Source organism: Giraffa tippelskirchi, chromosome 4 (assembly GCF_054371585.1).
Source record: "Giraffa tippelskirchi isolate mGirTip1 chromosome 4, T2T-mGirTip1v1.2.pri, whole genome shotgun sequence".
Classification (NCBI taxonomy): Eukaryota; Metazoa; Chordata; class Mammalia; order Artiodactyla; family Giraffidae; genus Giraffa; species Giraffa tippelskirchi.
Window position 1 is genome coordinate 189169000 of NC_137278.1, and position 21475 is coordinate 189190474.

Here is a 21475-nt window from a genome sequence, read left to right on the forward strand (position 1 = left end):
CCCTGACTAGGGTTCAAACCTGGGCCCCCTGCCATGGGAGTATGGAGTCTTAGCCACTGGACAACAAAGTAAGTCCCATAACTTTGTTTTCTATACTTCAAAATGATGAATACAGCACTTTTCTTTTATGTCCAGTTAAATACCTGTTTGATGAGTGGTTAGGTGAAATATTTAAACATCTATTGACCTTCATATATCCTCCATTCATCCCCTCTGTTTTGCTCAAGCTCCTAAGCTCTTCTTATAACTTACTATTTCATTCTGATTTATTTATATTATTTCCAGATATGTTATTTAATAATTGCTAAAAGAATGGAAGAATGACATTACTTCATCCAAGTATTTTGTCCTAATCTCCCCAAATGGTAGTTTCCACGACTCCATTCCTAACTGATTCTCTAAAGAGTCATGAAAATGTTTTTAACATTGATGGGATGGGAATTATGAATAGGAATGCCTTAACATCTGCTCTTTTCCAGGATTCAATAGCTACCTCTTAAGATCATCGTTCAACACGCCATCTTTCTCATAACGCATATGAGTTTGCAGCTAATCTTATTATATTGAGGTCCTTGTGTATTTTCCTTATTTTTTTTCACATTTGCTTAGATGGCTTTCCTTTCCCTGCAAGTATAATTATTGTCTTTCACATACAGTCCTCATCACTAAAAGGCTATATATCAATTAGTCGGTTAAAATACTTAGCAGAGTGCCAGGCACAGAAAAAAAAAAAAGAGAAGAAGATAAAACAAACTAAACAAAGTTATTTAACCTTTTTCTTTGGAAAATTATAGATTTATAGGAAGTTGCAAAGAAATGTACAGGCAGGTCCCATGCACCCTTTACTCTGGCTCCTCCAAGGTTGATATTTTGCATATCAAAACAAGAAAATATCCAAAAACAAGGAAATACCCAAACTAAGAGATTGACCTTGGTAAAATCCATAGAATTTACTAAGATTCCACAAATGATAATGTGCTCATCTGTGTGTGTATATGTAAATCTACACACTTTGATCACATGTATAACTTCATGTGACTATCACAATGATCAAGATACACAACGGTTCACTTATATAAGCTTCTTTCATGTTACTCCTTCATAGTCATGTACACTTCCTCCTCCACCCCACTTAATCCCTAATCCTTGGGAACCAGCAATTTGTTCTCTATCTCCATAATTTTGTTGTTTGTAGGGTGCTGTATAAACAAAGGACTTCCCTGGTGGTCCAGATGGTAAAGAATCTGCCTGCAATGCGGGTGACCTGGATTCAATCCCTGGGTCGGGAAGACCCCCTAGAAAAAGGAATAGCAACCCACTCCAGTATTCTTGCCTGGAGAATCCCATGGACAGAGGAGCCTGGTGGGCTACAGTCCATGGGGTCGCAGAGTCGAACACGACAGAGTGACTAACACTTTCACTTTCATATAAATGAAATTATACATTTTGCAACATTTTGAGAGTGGCTTTTTTCAGTCAGCATAATTTCCTTGTGGTTCATTCAAGTTCCTGTGGGTTTCAATAATTTATTCTTTTTTTTTGCTGAGTAATAATATCACATGGTACCAGAAATACCACCGTTTGTTTGACCATTCACTTATTGAAGGTCATTTTGGTTATTTGCAGTGTTTGGCTAGTACAAACCAAGCTACTATAAACGTTCCTATACCAGCTTTAGTTTTTTGACAAAGATAATTACAATTTCTCTTACATGGCCAACTTGTCTTGTTTAGAACAGAAGTTTTCAGAGATAGATGACATGGGCGAGGAGCTAGTGACTCCATACTGCATCAAACATGCCTGTTAGTACATTCAGGAAGGAGTAACCATCTGTCCTGCTTTTCCAGGACAGAACAGGGCAATTTATGCCTGCTGTCCTGGCATAATGATCCCTTTCAGTCTTGGAAGGGCCCCAGTTGGTATGATAAACTGTATCATACCAACTCTGATTCACACTTCTTTTTTTTCAAATGGAAGTATAGTTGATTTATAATGTCTTAGCTTTAGGTGTACAAGATTCAGATTTCTTAAAGATTCCAAGCATTGCTGTGCCTGGTTGACTATGATAGAACTGCATTTTTGTAGACTGCTGTGGAGTGATGCTAGAGTCTGAGAAGTGAGATAGTCTGTGCAATGAAAGATAGTCTTGCTGAAGCCTCTACTGTTTCTGTTGTTGTTTTTAGTTGCTAAGTTGTGTCCGACAGTTTGCAACCCCATGGACTGTAGGCCATGGGAGGCTCCTCTGTCCATGGGATTTCCCAGGCAAAAATACTGGAGTGGATTGTCATTCCCATCTCCAGGGGATCTTCCTGTCCCAGGGATCGAACCCATGGGTCCTGTGTTGGCAGGCAGGTTCTCTACAACTGAGCCACCAGGGAAGCCCCTCACCTCCTCCTTCTCTGCTAGAAAATGTTTCTTCTTATGAATCAGCTTTATTGGGGATAGCTTTCAGGCTCGTGTCTTAGCTCCTGTGTCTTAGCTCCTGTCACAGCTGAAGCATATTCTTTCCAACCATTGCCACTTTGGAAGTAATTACAGGGATAGATTCTGATAGGTTTGGCTTAGATCTCATGCCAATCTCAAAGACAGTGGTGGGGTGCAGTCCTCATTGGGTTTAGCTTAGGCCAAGGTTCACCCCTCGACTGATCACTCTGTCCAGGACATTAAGGTCAAGGACGACCCTTTCCAACCCTAAAAGTCAAATCAAAAAGGCGTTTTCCTCAAAAGATGACAGGAAGTGGAGAAGATGGCAGACTTGGCCACTGGAAAAAATAATGATTTGGGCAGTCACTGTAATTCATGTCTTCAATGAAGAAGTCAGTACAAAGTCAGTACACCATCAGATGACACACAGCTAGACGAGAAGAGCCAAAATTCAACCCTGTATCTTTTTGACTACAGAGCTTATTGTTGTGTTGTTGTTATTGATCAGTCGGTAAGCCATGTCCAACTCTGCAACCCATGCCAGGGTTCCCTGTCCTCCACTATTTCCCGGAGTTTGCTCAAACTCATGTCCATTGAGCCGATGATGCTATCCAACCATCTCATCCTCTGTCACCCACTTCTCCCCATGCCCTCAATCTTTCCCAGCATCACGGTCTTTTCCAATGAGTCCGTTTCTCCCAACAGGTGGCCAAAGTATTGAAGCTTTGAAAGTATTGGAAGTACTAGAAGTACTTGGAAGTATTGGAAGAGTCATTCCAATGAGCATTCAGGGTTGATTTTCTTCAGGACAGAGCCTATACTCTTAAGATTTTTAAAAGTCTTTATTGAACTTGTTGCAACGTTGTTTCTGTTTCATGGTTTTGTTTTTGTTTTTTTTTTTTGCCCTGAGGCATTTAGGATGTTAACTCCCAACTCGGGATCAAACCCACACCCCCTGCATTGTAAGGTGAAGTCTTAACCAATAGACTGCCAGGGAAGTCCCTATTCTTAAGTTTTTTTACGCATGATATTTAACTATGGAGAAATAGAAAATAAGTGCCTGTCAACATAGCCTCTGAAGTTTTTCTGTGACTAATTCTGAGCTAATCATGCTAATGGAAGGCACACATATAGGTGATGATCCCCAGCAGTTCATGGTCATAACCAATATGTATGATCATCCACGTCCTTCACTGGTACAAACACAACTGGGACTTGAATATAATTGACCCTCAGACCCATGGCTTAACCCATAAATTGAAGAGAACTGAAAACACTCAGGTCTTGAAAAAATTATCATAATACATTTAAGTGAAAAGAGCATGCTAAAATAGTAGGACAATCTGATGCTTTTTTTTTTTTTTTTTTACTTACCCACTCAGCTACACAGACATAGGAAAAAAAAAATTGGAATGATATATCCCCAGATGGTAGTTATTTTAGAATTGAATGTGTAGGAATGACAACTTTCTTCCCTTTCTGCTGGTTGTATTTTATACACTTTCCACAGTGAACATGTATTAGTTCTCAAATTTTTAATCTATTTTAGAAAATTCTTGTGTTTGGTGATGCATGCCTGATTCAGACTTACTTCAAATTAAGAACTCCCTACTTCAGAACCACAAGAAATCACATGGTTAAAAAAAAGGCTAATTGAAGCCTTCAACATAGCAACAAGAATTTCAATGAAAGAGTCTCATTAGATTTCCAACTAGCCTCAAAAAAGAAATAAAAAGATGTGGCAGCAATCAGATGCAGAAAAGAATTAAAAATACGGTTGTCTTTTGTCAGGTGCAAATAGACAAAAAAATAAATTCAAGGAAGGAAGCTGCACGTCTAAAGGTAGGGGGCTTATTTTTGCAGATTTAAGTTTTACCTAATTAAAAAGAAGCAATTGATAAGGGGCTTCTTTTTGATTAGGTAAAACGGTTATGTAACTCAACCCTGAATATTCATTGAAATGACTGATATTGAAGCTGAAGCTCCAATACTTTGGCCACCTGATAAGAAGAGCCGACTCATTGGAAAACACCTTGATGCTGGGAAAGACTGAGGGCAGGAGGAGAAAGGTGTGACAGAGGATGAGATGGTTGGATGGCATCACCAACTCAATGCACATGAGTTTGAGCAAGCTCCATGAGATAGTGAAGGACAGGGACGCCTGGCGTGCTGTAGTCCATGGGGTCACAAAGAGTCGGACACAACCTAGCAACTGAACAAAAACAACAACTGATAAGCTAAATTTTCAGGATTAAGTCCATAGTACTTAAGTCTAAGTCTTTGCAATCATTTTTGCACAGTTTTGATAATACCAGAATCTCCATATCATAGATCCCAAGTACTTATCCATTTTGAATGAGGCCTATAGTTATTTCTGAAGGACTAATTAAAAAGTATAATTTAGTTAGAGGAAACTGTGGAAGAAAGTCCCCATGGTGATGCAAAATTAACCTGGCCACAGCTAATCTCTATATTTATATGTAAATAGCTCTATAATAAGCCAGATTTTTCTAACATCCTTTAAGGGAGAATCACATGACTCACTGTTTAATAATACATTACAGACATTATACAATTCCCTTGGCTTTTTATTATTCACCTTATTAATCCACTTAACATTCAGAAAATTTAGAAGTCAATTTTTCTTCCTAGATAAAATCTAGGAGTTTTTAGTGCATCCAAGTAATAAGGGATTTCTTATGGTAATGCTGCCAACACTTATTGTATAAATGATGCTTACTATTTTGTGGTGTTTGTCAAGAACACTCCATTTTTAGGATTACACTTCAGTTTTCAGCACAACATCAAAGTAAACAGACATCCCAAAGCAATATTACTAGAATATCTATTTTCTCGACCACCAAGTTGACTTCAATAGGAAAGCATGATGTATGACAATTAGCCAAATTCTGAGGCACCACACAGAGACAGAAAGAGAGTCATATAATTGTGTTCTTAGAGATTTCTAGAAATTTTTCTTTGATACTAAAAAAAAGAAAGAAAGAAAGAAAGAAAGAAAACTGTTAAACTTAAAAAAATAATAATTTATCTGAACTTCTTTGGAGGTCCAGTGGTTAAGACTCCACGCTTCCACTGCAGGGGGCGCAGGTTCTATCCCTGGTCAGGAAACTAAGATACCACATACCACCAGGGGCAGCCAACACAAATAAATAACTGCAGATTTCAATAAAAAAACAAAGCACAAATCTTAAAAAAATCTATTACTCATAGAATTATTAATATTATTTTCATACTCTCCACATGCATTTCTCCTTATCATAAATCCATGGAGGGGGAAAATCCTTTTTAAGCCATTTATGTGAGTGTACAAGTTATCTGATCACAATTGTCCTCTGTTTTTGACTCTTGAGAAGACATTGAATTATCAACAAACAAAAAGAAAATTAAAGTCATAGAGAAAAGTAATCGCAAGTAACTCAAAATTCCACTCTACCAATATAGGAGTAGACTGTGGATAAAATGTAGTATATTACAAGACAATGTAATACCTTTCAATTCTCTAGCAGAATAGCATAAGTAAAAATAGCATTTGTTTTATGCATACAGTTTTATATTTTAGTCATTTGAAAATCTTGACAATCCAGATTGTCAAGATTGGTGTATTTGTACTAATATTTTAATGACTACAACACTAATTCAGTCAGACTATTTAATGGTCTGTCCATGTTTGGATAATAAAATATTTATTATCTAGTATACTACTTGTTCATATATAAAATGACCTATTGGAATCTTATACAAGAAAAGACATTAATTATCTAAAATCCATTTAAAAATTTCTAGGTGATACTAATATGCATTTAAAAAATAATATATGTATATATTATTTTAAGGAATAAAGGAAATCATAGCTTTCAATTATTGAAGGAAAATAATAATCATTTGAGTTTCAATCAGTCATGTGAGTTTCTGAAAATGTCTTTCGTGGTCTACAGTCATTCTGAGCACATTAATATGCATGGTGAGAGAAAAATAAAGAAAAAGTTTTATTTTAAAAATTATTTTTATTTTTGATATTCTCAAATTGTAGAACCAAGAACACATTTTTGGATTTGAAAAATCCCAAAACCACTTTGTTTAGAAATTAAAGTAAATTGTATGCACAGTCAGTGAATAAAATAGAGAATAAGTGATCAGAAAGGCTGAGTTTTTACTTCACTACAGATGAGAATTTGCCACAGAGGGGAATGCATCCGTTGCTTGAACATAGATCATTTGTCAGTACTTTATTCTGACAATACAATAGCAAGAGGGGGGAAAATGTATGAAGAAGCTTATCTTGACGTCCAAAAGACTTCATTTTCACCATGGTAATAAAACCTCTGCTTCTTCTACAAGACTGATAAAATAGCATTTCAAGACTATCTCCCCATTCTGACTCCACTCTCTCTCGGAGCCTTGCTCAGCACTGCCTGCCTGATGGACTCTTCCTCCTGGTTCCTCTCGCTGTGCATTGGCTCCGTTCCCCAAACTTGCACCTGCTTACAACCTGCTCTTCCTCTGTCTCAAGCCTGTCCCGTAACTCCTGTTTGACCTTTCTCACTCTGTGTATTCATTCAATGTTCATTCATATATTCAACAAATATTTTACTGAGCGTCTATCCTGGACTAGGCACCCTTCCACCAGCTGGAAATACAGCAGTGAGCAAAAAAACGTACAGATGTTGCCTTCATGGAACCTACAAGCATTCCAGTAGAAGAATTAAGTCATAATAAAGAGTTGGTATAATGTCATGGAGTGAGTAATACCTTCTCTTAAGAAAGTAAATCTGCATAAAAGTGGTAATATTTTGGAGTGATGGGGTGATTTTAGATTGGCTGCTTGGGAAAAACATGTTGAGGAATTTTCTTTGAGCAGAGATGGGCGCTCTTGATGGTTCATCATGGAACTTGAGAAGAAAGAGAATTGTCTTTTGCCCGAATGGCTATAACGGCCATGAAAGAGAAGAATGGCAATAGGCAGAAATTCTAGGCTGATGTAAACAGCTTAAAGTGGTATGATGGAAGGCTGAGGACAGGACAGAGCGATGACAAGCTTCTCACATATTATCTTTATAGCCTGACAAGTCTGTTGGCAAGCAATTGTTCCTAACATTCAAGAAAGCAGGAACAGTCACAACATAGTGCCGTACTAAAATAAGACAGGGATAGAAATAATATGTGTAAGATACAGCCAGAGCCAGCTTACCTCAACACCAAACCAAACAACGAAATGACTGCCCCAAGGTGGAACAGTTACCTCTCAGCTGACAGCAATTCTTCCACTGATGACCAACTGGCAGTCATATTAGATAAGTAGTAGCTTAAGCATTGAATTACATGACCTTTGAAAAGTATAGTTTTAGATTTAATGAAATATAATGAATAAAATGTATTCTTCTAAGTCAAGTCATATATTAAGACAATGATATTTAAAAAATAATGTTAAAATTAATTTTCCACCCTTTTAACAAAGACCAAAGAAATTTTTGTATGTATAGTTACCAAACCCAGAGTTATCATAACCCATAAAATAAGGAAAACACACACATTTTTTTCTTCCAAGAGAGTTGAACATCAGTTCTTTGGAAAGAAAGCAGGGAATAGTTGCTCTCCTTCATGCAAATTCTTCAGATTCTGAGATTTAGATTATGATCGATCTTACTTTTATGTTTTCCCTATCATTAGGGTTACTTTCCTCATAAAAAAAAGAGACAAAGAAAAAAGTGTCTTAGTGTACAAGTATATTGTTTCTTAAGTGTATTCACTATTTCCATTTAGTATTTTATAGTGAATACACCTTAAGAAATAATATGCTTGTACACTAGACACTTTTTTCTTTACGTCTTTCTTTATTAAAAAGGAAAATAATCCTAATGATAAGGAAAACATAGCAGTAAGATTTATCATAGTCTAAATTTCAGAATCTGAAGAATTTGCATGAAGGAGAGCAACTATTCCCTGCTTTCTTTCCAAGGACTGATGTTCAGCTCTCTTGGAAGAAAAAATGTACATGTTTTCTGTATTTTATGGCATATTCACTATTCCAGTGAATCATTTTGTGGCTTCCCTGGTGGCTCAGATGGTAAAGAATCCACCTGTAATGCAGGAGACCCAGCTTCAATCCCTGGGTTGGAAAGATCCCCTAGAGAAGGGAATGGATACCCACTCCAGTATTCTTGCCTGGAGAATACCCATAGACAGAGAAGTCTTGCGGGGCTACAAACAATGGGGTCACAAAAAGTTGAACATGACTGAGCAACTAACATACATACACATACACATGAATCATTTTTAAAAACAGAATTCTGCAGTCAAACTTGGAAAATGTTACACACTATGTCTTCCTTCTGGAAACACAATGAATATTAACATAGTAAACTTTCCAAGAAATCCTGGTACAAAAAATAATAAATTGATACTAGTTTAAAACAGTTATTAATAAATAGATTACTGCCCAAATTCAAGTCTGCACAGAAGTTTTTATTTTTAACATCACCTGTTAATATTTCAAGTCTCTAGTGTTCCATGGGGTACATTTGGGAAGATGCTGCTTTAGATGCACTTTTTTTTTTTTAATAAATTTATTTATTTTAGTTGGGGGCTAATTACTTTACAATATTGTAGTGGTTTTTGCCATACATTGACATGAATCAGCCATGGGTTTACACGTGTTCCCCATCCTGAACCCACCTTCCCACCTCCCTCCCCATCCCATCCCTCTGGGTCATCCCATTGCCCCAGCCCTGAGCATTTGTTGAATCAGTTCTATTGAGATGGATGAAACTGGAGCCCATTATACAGAGTGAAGTAAGCCAGAAAGAAAAACACCAATACAGTATACTAATGCATATATATGGAATTTGAAAGATGGTAACGATAACCCTACATGCGAGACAGAATAAGAGACACAGATGCATAGATGCACTTTTAATTGTTCATCTTCTTTGATTTTCCTTTGGTTATTTTTATTATCCTGTTTCTTTCTATTTTTGTTTCTAGACAAAACATTTATTAAGTGCTTTCTGTATTCTAGGCACTGTTTAAGATATTTTATGGTCATTATCCCAATTATTCCTGACAGTAATCCTCTGAGATAAATATAGCCAATCACCATAGGAACCCCAGAGAAGAGAAATAATTTCCCCCACATCCTGCTGCTGGTAAGAGGAACAACCTAGAGAGTTGAGATTGAAATCAGGTCTCTCTGGCCCAACAATATCTATCTTTTTTTTTCTTGTTCAAGTGGTAATTTATTTATTTATTTTTTTACTAATTTTTATCAGAGTGCATTAGTTTCTGCTGTACAGCAATGTGAATCAGCTCTGTGTTTACATATATCCCCCCTTTTGTGAGTTTCCTTCCCATTTAGGTCACATGGAGCACAGAGTAGAGTTCCCCATGCTATACAGTAGGATCTCACTAGTTATATATTTTATATACAGTATCAATTGTGTATATATGTCAACCCCAATCTCCCAGTTAATCCTACCACTTCTTCTTTTCCCCTTTGGTGTCCATACATTTTTTTCTCTACATCTTATTTGCAAAGTATAAATACAGACAAGGACGTAGATGCCTATCCTAACAAACAAGAGGCCAGTTCTTAACTCTGCAACTCCCAGAAGCATGCCACCCTTCCCAAGCTCTAAGAGACCAACAGACTATTTCCCAATCCAAAGATTTTCCAGACCTTAGTTTACAGGACCTTTCTGTTGTATTTGACGCTGTTGACAAATCACTCCCACTTGAAACCAGACCTTGGGTTCCTCGATTCTTATACCTCTCTGGCTATTCCTTCTTCACCTTCCAAGGTTCCTTATTAAATGTTAGTGCTCCTCAAGGTCCCACCCTGGCCCATTGCCCTTCTCTCTTTTGCCCTCTGCTGAAACGTCCCCATTCACAACTTTAGGTTTGCCCTTTCCCCTAGATCAGACTCATATCTAAGTACCTGCTTTTTTAGGCAAGTCAAACTCAAGAGGCCCTCCAGTAACCTCATCATGCACTACAGCAGTAGAGGTCCCAGCAGTGCAGGCAGGAGAAACTTCATAGAGTTTAATCAAGAGACTGTTAATTAAGGTGTGGAGCAGAAATAATGATGCTAAATAGGGATGTTAAAGTACCCAGGGAGAAGCAGCAGTGAGAAGCTATTATCCTACAGGGACCAAGAACCTGTTTCTGGAACTTGGCCAAAACTTGGCCTTAATAGAGAGGCTGACTACAAGATTGGAAGAGAGACTGAATCTACTGCCTATCAGGGTCCAGCCAAGGTGGACGCTGGGGGAATAAGGACTCTGATGCTTCCTATTAATCAAACTCACTATAAGCCAAAGGGCAAGGGGACCTGAAGAAGCAGCCTTTATAGGTGAGCTCCCTGGCACCATGGGTGGAGAAAAGGGTACGCTGATCTGGAGGAGAATGGACACCACCAGCCCACTTGGTATCATAATAGTAGCAACATTTCAGGCAAAGGTATCAGTTACTTGGATAAGACCTTGGACTCCTCTGTCTCTAATTTCCCACATATAACTAGTCTTGTCAATTTAGCTATTTTGAACACCACCTCTCTTCCTTTGGTCCCTTTTCCCATCACCCTAGTGTCAAGGTTTGTATTATATCTCTTAATTGGATCACTACAATAACCTCCTAGCAGTTTAACTGCTTCCAGATCTGGTATACCTTTGAGAAAGACTTTCCTACAGCCAAAGGCTCTATCAAAAATGCAAATCTTAATCCATTCAGCTTTGATTAAACCCTTCAATAGTCTTCTTCACCTAGAGGATAAAGACTCTACATTCTGGCACAGCATATAGGAATCTCCTTAAACTGACTTCCATCCCTTGATTTCTGTGCGTATAAATTTGTATTTTCCTAAATGCTACCATGCTTTTCACAACAATGTGTCTAAAAAAAGCAACAAAAGTCTCAGCTTTCTAAATAACAGTTAAATGAGATGATATAAAACAAGAGAAACATTCATAATTTAGATCACATCATTAGCATTATGAAATATAGTTCTGATTTTGTATCTCTACATAATAGATAAATCGCATCCTTATTATTTTTATTTGCTAGTAAAGGTACAAAATGACCAGGTTCATTTGGTTTTAATTTGCTTTATGAGAGAAACAGTCTTGTTAGAAAAATGAACTGCATAGTATTCCTATTTAGAAAGAGTGGGAGACCAAACAAATGAAGAGTATTCAAGAAGAAACACGTTTACATATAGATAGAAGGTTGGCAATATACTGTTTTCATCAAACATTTTTCTTTTGATTCCCTAATTTTCCCTATATTCATTTTCTTACAGAAATTACCATGCGTATTTATAATTTGTAACACAGCCCTTGAACTCAAACAGTCCTAGTTTCAATTCTGATTCTCTGTTTCTGAAAGATTTTTTCAAGCATATATCATTTCTCTCTCTTTCATCTAAATTTCTTGACAAAAAGGAAGGGAAAACTGCTCTATCCAGAAACCTCTACAACCTTGTTTCAAACATCCTCTTGTTTGTTTGGTGATTTTAGTATATTTAGAAGTAAGAGGAATTGACCTTTTAGATAACTAGAATGCCTAGGGAAAAGAGACACGTTTTACTGGAGAATTAGATTCTGAATGAATGAGTTGAGGATGATTTTCTGACACAGAGATAAGATATGGTTCTACTTATAGAAATAAATTGGAAGGCACCGTGTTCAGAGGAAAAAGAAAACTAGAAATCAGCATTCTGGAGACCAAGAACAAGCTTAGGAAAGGACAAGCTCATTAATTAGGAGTAATTAGTGATGACAGATTACCTAAGAGGTGTTCAAGAAGGTTACTTACATACCCTTCTGAATCACTGATAGAAACAATATGGAACCTGCTGGAACCAATAGCACCAGAAGAGAAGAGGACAAGAGACTTTGTGTTCTGTCTCTAGCTCTGTCCCACCCCATTTACCCTCATGTTCATTCTGCTGGTGCCATGTTAACCTTGTTTTAGCTTCTCCAATCAATGACACAAGTGCACAAGGAGGTCTTCCACATATTTATTTAAGCAGAAGGAGCTGACACCAATGTGTCTCTAAGAGCACCATAGAAGAGTTCTTTCAGGCATTGCATTGGTTTATGCCCCTGGACTGAACCCTACTACAGATATGACTAAGACCAGGCTCTAGAAAAGGCCTCATCTCCTAAAAGCAAAGCTATGGCAAAAAAAATTAGAGGGATTTCTATTGGAAGAATGCAGAAATCTCTGTCAGTTCCAGTTGGTGCTGGTCACAGAAGAAGGAAGATATGGAAGAGGAAGCAAAAATATCACCTGTGTATCTGCATATTGGCTGAAGTTGTAGGTCATATATAAAGGTAAGGAAAGTTATTCCTCCTAGTATTTTAACTCAAACTTGTACAAAATATATAATATTTTAAACATATTTATTTATTTATTTTTGGCTGCATTGGGTTTCTGTTGCTAGTTGCAGTCAGCATGGGCTTCAGTAGTTGTGGCACATAGGCTTAAATGCCTCCTAACAGGTGGAATTTTCACAGACCAGGGACTGAACCCATGTTGCCTGCATTGGCAGGTGGATTCTCAATCACCAGACCACCAGGGAAGTCCTCAACACAGACTTTTAACTGATGATAGTTAATAGCAGTTGAGGTAACAGTGATGAATAAATGAGCAATCCAAAGTATTATTTTGGGGGGAAATACCATATGGGTATTTCCTTTGCCAACAAAGGTCCATCTAATCAAAGTTATGGTTTTTCCAGTAGTTGTGTATGGATGTGAGAGTTGGACCATAAAGAAAGTTGAGCACCATAGAGCTGATGCTTTTGAATTGTGTTGGAGAAGACTCTTGAGAGTCCCTTGGACTGCAAGGAGATCAAACCAGTCCATCCTAAAGGAAATCAGTCCTGAATATTTATTGGAAGGACTGATGCTGAAGCTGAAGCTCCAACACTTTGGCCACCTGATGTGAAGAACTGGCTCACTGGAAAAGACACTGATGCTGGAAAGACTGAAGGCAGGAGGAGAAGGGGATGACAGAGGATGAGATGGTTGGATGGCATCAGCAACTCATTGGACATGAGTTTGAGTAGGCTCCAGGTGCTGGGGATGGACAGGGAAGCCTGGTGTATTGCAGTCCATGGGGTTGCAAAGAGTCCGACATGACTGGGTGACTGAACTGAACTGACCATGTGGATATTTTGATTTAAAATTTTATAAGTTCTTAATATAAGGGATGGGTAGTATTTTATTATTTTTGGTATAATGACTGCATTGTAATTATAATGATTTAATTCACACAATGTTAGTTTCCTCATGTTTTCCTTAAAGATGAGTTCACAACTCAATATTACTGATACTTACCACATCTCTGTCAAGAACTATTAATACAATGCCAAAAATTTAAATCCTGTTTATTAAACTTCTATTATATGCCTAACACTGCATACTAGGCACAATAGAAGACAAAAATTTACAATGAAAGTGGAAGTGAAAGTCGCTCAGTCGTGTTCAACTCTTGCCTAGAATTCTCTAGGCAAGAATACTGGAGTGGGTAGCCTTTCCCTTCTCCAGAAGATCTTCCCAACCCAGGGATTGAACCCAGGTCTTCCACATTGCAGGTGGATTGTTTACCAGCTGAGCCACAAGGGAAGCCCAAAATTTACAATAGACATGCCTTTATTTCAAAAATATTTACAATGTATTTGGAGTAACTAAATGAACATACTGCTTTTTTCCAGTAAAGCTCATCACTGCACCATGCTATACTTCTGAAAATGGAACATCACTGGAACTGTGTACCTGAAGGTATTATATTAGGAAGAAAATGAAAAATAAATGACTGTGGTCACAGCTGTGAGACATTCTACTATGCCAAGCTGCTACCAATCACAATGGCTTACACAGATGTACTGACTCTATCCAACACCAAGATCCTTTGGAAACACTAAATACTCAAGTCAAAATTATGTTTATAAGACAAAAAGAATCAATGTACTTATAAATTTAAATGCATGTAAATTGGATATTTAAATACTAGAAATAGCACTACATTTAAAAAATAAAGTAAAACTCCCCTTGTTTTAAATTATTTATTCATGCAGACACATATTTTCTTATGAGCCAAAACGAGAAACAGGTAAGTGTGAATTTTCTATGCATTCACAGAGCAACAATCTTTCACATAGCAAAGAACAGAAGCAAACAGATGCTCACATTGGGAAGGATTATCACCCAATTCCCTGTAGAAGTCCAGCCCAGTGAACCTTCTCCAATTTACTAGGGATGTCACGTGTAAAAGAGTTTCTCTAATAGGTTGGCAACAATATTTGCCAAGGAAGTCAATTGGCAAAGAAATTAATGGCAGCAAACTTCACTGCAAGGAGAATGGTATAAGCTGCTTCAGAAAGATGAAAAGATTGTGGTTAAACTGACAACATTGTGTGATATAGAATGTGAATGTAAAACCCAAAAAAGGAAAGTGAAGATTTTTCTGTGTCTCTGTGCCTGTATGTGTGTGGGATGGGTGGGAGAGTGGGGGAAGAGGGAGAGAAATGGAGGTGGTGAAGAGAATTAGGGAGAAAAAGAAAGATAAGGGACTTCCCTGGAAGTCCAGTGGTTAAGACTTTGTCTTCCAATGGAGGGAGTGAGGATTCCATCCCTGGTTGGGAAGCTGAGATCTCACATGTCTCATGGCCAAAAAAGCCCAGAACATAAAACAGAAGCAATATTGTAACAAATTCAGTAAAGACTTTAAAAATGGTCCAATCAAAAGAGAGGGGCAGGGGGAAAGGAAGTGGAGAAAGACAGATAAACCTTGGGAAATGGGTATTTCTCCTGAATAAATACTATGGTCAGCATGATAACACTCATGCTTTATAGAATTAAACATAAACCTCTTTCAGAAAATGTAATTGAGGCCCTTTCAAATTTAATGTTCCTCGATTATACATCAAGTAAGAGCAGAGATGGAAGGAAATATACAGAGGAGGTTCAGAAAGAAAGAAGGATTCAAGCCAAGCCTATGACTTTAGGGAAACCTTCCAGTTGACCACTAATGGGAACCATTTCAGGGAAGGCAGAATTTTAATTCCTATGATGTCATATTCCACAATTTACATCTTCATTGAGAAAATACTGATGTCGAGTGAAGTGATATAGGAAGTAATTTTCAAGGAGAGGTTTAGTAAAGATAGGCTAGGTGAGAGAAATTACATTGTTTCCCCTGAAATTATGGAAAGATGTACGGAGAGGGAGAATCACCAGATAAATATTAACACTACTCCATTTACATTTACACATGGGTAGAACGGCTTCCCTGGTAGCTCAGCTGGTAAATAATCCCCCTGCAATACAGGAGACCCTGGTTCGATTACTGGGTTGGGAAGATCCCCCTGGAGGAGGGCATGGCAAATCACTCCAGTATTCTTACCTGGAGAATCTCATGGACTGAGGAGCCTGGCAGGCTACAGTCCATGAGGTCACAAAGTGTTGGACATGACTGAGCGACTAAACACCACACAGCATGGGTAGAACACTTTGAGATTGGTGTGTGTGCACGTGCTCAGTCATGTCCAAGTCTTTGTGACCCCACAGATGGTAGCCCATCAGGCTCCTCTGTCTGTGGAATTTTTCCAGGCAAGAATATTGGAGTGGGTTACCATTTCCTTCTCCAGGGCATCTTCCTGACCCAGGGATAGAACCCACATCCCCTGCATCGATCGGCAGCGGATTCTGTACCACTGGGCCACCTGGGAAGCTCAAGTGAGTTTGGTAGGCTCCCAGTGTATTTGATAACAGAGTACTTCTTTGTTTTCTATTTTTATATATACTGCTACTATTTATATGAAAGTAAAAATCCTTATAACCATCATTGTGGTTAGGAAACATCAATTATGCAGATATTAACCTCATAACATAAAGTGGGTGATTTAAACAGTTGGACATGCCTGATTAAATGTGTCCATCACTAAACCACGAACAGAGAACAATGCACAAAGGCTTCCTTAGCCGGCATCTTGAGGCTATGGCAATGAAATTGGTTATAGTCAATCATATAGGGAAATGGGTTCGTTCTCACTCAACGCAGATAAACCTTTTTAGATTTCATCACTGAGATTCAACCAACAACTTGGTATTTAATAATGGAATGCTATGTTTCCTTTTTTAAATTTGTTAAATTATTTTCTACTAAACTTTTATTTTATGTTGGAATATGGCCAATTAACAATGTTGTGATAGTTTCCAGTGGACTGTTTGACTGACACTTATTCAGGATCTTGAATGCAAAAGCATCTCCAAATTGTGGAAAGATTATGCTGTGAACCAAATTTACTGTGAAATATACTATTTCCAAAATGTAAATGCATTATTCTATGTGCCTGGTTAACCACTTTCTTGTCAACTGTAACAAAATAAGTGAATGAAATAGCATATGTGAAATACCTAGAAGACTTACTGGTCCATAGTGGGTATTCATATATATATTCATATGTATATATGCATATGTATATATACACAGACATATAGGGAAGGGAATGGCTGCCCATTCCAGTATTCTTGCCTGGTAAATCCCAGGGACAGAGGAGCCTGGCGGGCCATAGTCCATGGGGTTGCGATGAGTCAGACACGACTAAGTGACTAACACTTTCATATATATATATATATATGTATATATATATATACACACACACACACATATATATATCCTTTCTCTGTTATACTTTATATTCAGGAGACATAAAATGCTGCATTTACATGAAATATAAAGTAATGATTTTCTTTACAAGATCATTTGTCCCATGACAGTATTTATTAAATGGCAAGCTTTATTAATGTACTTACTATCATAAGTTACACTAGACTACGAATGTGCAGGAAAACATTTATTATGGGGAACTGGGTGAACATCTATTATAGTCTATTCCATCACTGACTGCAATTTCTAATTCCAATATCAAGTTTCTGATTAGAAGTCCTGCCACAAATTTTTCCATTTTATTTATGGCACTCTTCCTCCACTCCCAAACTCATTATTTGACCATTTTTGAAATTCTTGTTCAGTATAAAGCATTCAAATAAAAACCTGAGATACTGCCAAAGGTTCAATTTGGATCAGATGTCATATGTGCAAGTCCTAGCTGTTACTCCGTAAAATGTGTGGTTATTCAATTTCTCACTTTGCATTCATGACAAGTGTTGCATAGACATAATAGACATGACAGAATATGACAAATAGAAATATTAATAGGAACTTCAAAGTTTGTGCATGTTCATAGAACGTACACATTTATGGTGTCTGCTTAGAGAGCAACCTTTTAGAGTACAAATATATGACCAAGCTTATTATTTATCAGATTTTTTAAAAATTATTGATAGCTTCAGAAAATGTAAAAACATATTAAGTACCATTTGGAATCGTATTTAGGCTCTCTATTGCTGATTCTCCCAGAAACTATTTTTCCTTTTTTCCATGAAGATAAATGAAAATATGGAATATTTAAAACTGATGCTGTTCTCAGTCCATTGGCTCTGTTCCACTATCTCTTTATCACACATTCATAATTAATGGTGCGTATGAGCAAGAAGTGACTCTTTGATAAGAAAACGTTTGCATCCATTAATATTTCATCCATTTCTAAGGTAGATAGCGCTGTGGTGCTGAAAGGATAGCTCCTGGTCACCTGTCGACACAGTTGAGTTTGCTTTGCCAAAAAAAGGCTAAATAACAGAACTGAAGTAGGCACCCGGAAGACAATAAGAGAAGACAATTACCTTCCTTATAACTTCATAACACTTCTACAAAGACATCTAACTTAAATTTCTTTAAAACATTTTATGTACAGTATAGTTATCAAACTAGGATTTCTTTTAAAGCAGTCCTTGTCTGGTTTATATTCCCCAAAGTAAAACCCTGAGGAAGATATTCCAAAGAAGACACGACAAAGTTAATTAGACAGATGTCTGACACTGAAATTTAGAGGTAGCATCCTCAGTAAATATAGTGAGGGAAAGTCTAGAGACTTTGTAAAGGTTGGAGAGGAGAACGTGGGGAGAGGAGTCCTGTCCAGGCTCAAGCTTAGACTTCTTAGTCAAAGACAATCACGCTCACTACCCACCCTGGCAGTCCATTTTCGGCCAGGGAGCTCAGCCCCCGGTGTATCATTCCACCAGAAGGTAAATTAAGACAAAGACTCCACAAGACCGTTGGGGGAGGGTAGAAAGGTGAAGCGGCATTGGGGTGCAGTAGCGACCAGAGGAAAAGTGACCTCATTTTGTCTGAGGAAGCACCACCGGAGAGCCCACCTTTGATGGAGATGCCGAAGGCGGTCAAAGAGTACAAAGGGTCAAAGCTTGAGGGAGCAAACTTCCTTGTTCTTCCACCCCATCCCTTAAGCCCGCGGGGAACACGCAGAGGCAAGGACAACAAAGCGTGCGCTCCGGCGGCACAGCTGGAGCTGCCGGCAGCCGGGCCATCCCGCCCGCGGGGCGCCCGGCTCCCGGGCGGCAGAGCTAGGGCGCCGGAGCGCGGGCGCAGGCAGGACTGCGGGGGCTGGGGGAGGGGGGTCCCCTACCTTGAACAGCACAAAGAGCCAGAGCAGAGGCAAGAGGCGGCGGCCGCCGCGCGTCCTCGTGGGCAGGTGCCCCATCGCGGCGTGGACGGGGAGCCGCGGATACATACGGTGGCGCCGCCTGGCTCAGCCGGCGGCTCACAATGGCGAGCTGGGGCTGCAGCCTCAGACCCTGGGCGCCGAGGTTGCTCCGGGAGGGCGCATCCTGCCTTTCCAGTCCCCCTGCGCCTGCTCCCCTTCCGCCTTCTGCACCCGGGATCCTCTAGGAACGCGCCAGGCGCGGCTGTTCTTTAACAGTTAAGGATGGTGAGGGTGGGGATTGGAGTGGGCGAGGCTCTGGTGCGGCGGCCTCGTGGGGAGGGAGAGGCGGGGGCCCTGCGCGCCGCTAGCCGCGGTCCTCCGGCAGCGGAGATACTCACGCTCCGGGCTGCGGACTCGTAAAGTGACAGCAGCCGCGGGGCCCTCCCACCAGGGTCCGCCCGTCGCCTGGCAGCGCTGGACGGCCCCTCACTCCAGGCTCCGCCCCAACGCTTTCCACAGTCTCTGGGACGCAAGAGTTCTTCCCGGACTCCTCTTGAGCAACTCAGGAGCTGGAAACCCGGGTCCCCTCTAGATCTACCTACATCTGCTACCAGTTGCAGTTAACCCTTGTGGGGGGAAGTGGTGGTTGTGAATGTAGTGATGGAGCTCAGTGTGTGTGAGTGTGTGCGCGCGCGTGCGCGAGTCTGACTCTTTGCGACCCCATGAACTGTAGCCCGCCAGGCTCCTCTGTCCATGGAATTTTCCAGGCTAGAATACTGGAGAGGGTTGCTACTTCCTACTCCAGTGTATCATCCGAACCCAGGGATTGAACCCCCATCTCTTGCATCTCCTGCATTGGCAAGCGGATTCTTGATCACTAGCGCCACCTGGGAAGCCTACTCAGGAGGATAATCTTTCCCGTTTCCACTCTCTTCCTCCTATTTAAATACTCCCCTTCTCCAGCCTACTGTATGGTACAGGGAGTTTCACTGGTTACTCTGTGATGACCTAAATGGGAAGGAAATCCGAAAAAGAGGAGATACATGTACAGGCATGGGCTTCCCAGGTGGCCTTAGTGAAAAAGAACCTGTCTGCAAATGAAGGAGACATAAGAGAGGTGGGTTGGATCCCTGGGTGGGGACGGTCCCCTAGAGGAGGGCATGGCTACCCACTCCAGTATTCTTGCCTGGAGAATTCCATGGACAGAGGACCCTAGCGGGCTATTGTCCATAGGGTCACAAAGAGTCGGACATGACTGAAGCTACTTAGCATGCGCTCATGTACAAGTATAGCTGATTCACTTTGCTGTACAGCAGAAACCAACACAACATTGTAAAGCAACTATACTTCCCTTGTGGCTCAGCTGGTCAAGAATCCGCCTGCCACGTGGGAGACTTGGGTTCGATCCCTGGGTTGGGAAGATCCCCCGGAAAAGGGAAAGGCTACACACTCCAGTATTCTGGCCTGGAGAAGTCCATGGACTGTATAGTCCATGGGGTCTCAAAGAGTCAGACAGGACTGAGTGACTTTCACTTTCACTTCATACTTCAATAAAAATTAATAAAATAAATAAATACTCTCATTCTCTCTATCCAACACTCACCCAGGAGGAACTAGCATATAGATAGATAGATAGATAGATAGATAGATATAGATATAGATAGATATATTTTTTTTCCTGTTTGAAGTCAGAGGTTTTGTAAACTGCAAGGGCTGTCCTTTGAAACCTGAGTGAAATATAGGAGGAGGTTTGTTCACATTATATGACTCAAATTTATAAACATATAAACATTTATATACTTTTTAAAATGTTTAATGATTACAGAAACTATTGAACTTTCCCAGAGTCGTTATGTCATTTTACATTCCCACTAGCAAAGTATGAGTAGGAGTAGGGGAAAGAGAGGGTGTGTAAGTTAAAAGTGGTGATAAAATAGCTCTGTATCTTAACTGTGGTGGTGGTTACACAAATCTACCCAGATGATAAAATTATATAGAAACACACACAAATGAGTGCATGTAAAACTAGTGAAATTTGAATAAGGTCTGTGAATGCTATCACGGGCAGTTGTCTGATTTTAATACGTAAATACTATAGTTATATAAGATGTTACTCTTGAAGGAAACTGGGTGGAGGTACATGGGATCTTTCTGTACTATTTTTTTTATTGAGCTATAATTGACATATGACATTGGGTTAGTTTCAGAGGTACAACCTAATGATTCTATATTTGTATGAACAGATGGCTGGTATGTATTTGTGTATCTGAGAAAGGTTTAGATTGAATATATGTACTTGAGAATATGTGTGTACTGATTTCTTATTTGCATAAATATAGAATAATGGTCTGAATTTATGCCTTTGGTGTCTTCCTTTAGAAACTGCTTTCCTTCTCACTTTCTTCTCTTCACATGCTCAGTTTAGTGCCCTTATGTCCACACTTGATTGGCCTGGACCTTCTCTTTCTC

The 21475-nt window shown here is 39.3% G+C and overlaps 1 protein-coding gene across 4 annotated transcripts in view; it reads right to left on the reverse strand.

The window, feature by feature from the left end:
• Window positions 1–19729, reverse strand: part of PTPRO (protein tyrosine phosphatase receptor type O) — a 262085-nt gene extending 242356 nt beyond the window's left edge. For 3 of the 4 annotated variants that reach the window (XM_081589156.1, XM_081589157.1, XM_081589155.1), the window contains exon 1: window positions 18989–19729. In XM_081589156.1, coding sequence (XP_081445282.1) covers window positions 18989–19093 — 105 coding nt within the window. In that variant the 5' untranslated portion in view covers window positions 19094–19729. The remainder of the gene's footprint in view (window positions 1–18988) is intronic. The other variant, XM_081589158.1, reaches the window with a different exon arrangement.
• Between the last annotated feature and the right edge of the window lie 1746 nt (window positions 19730–21475).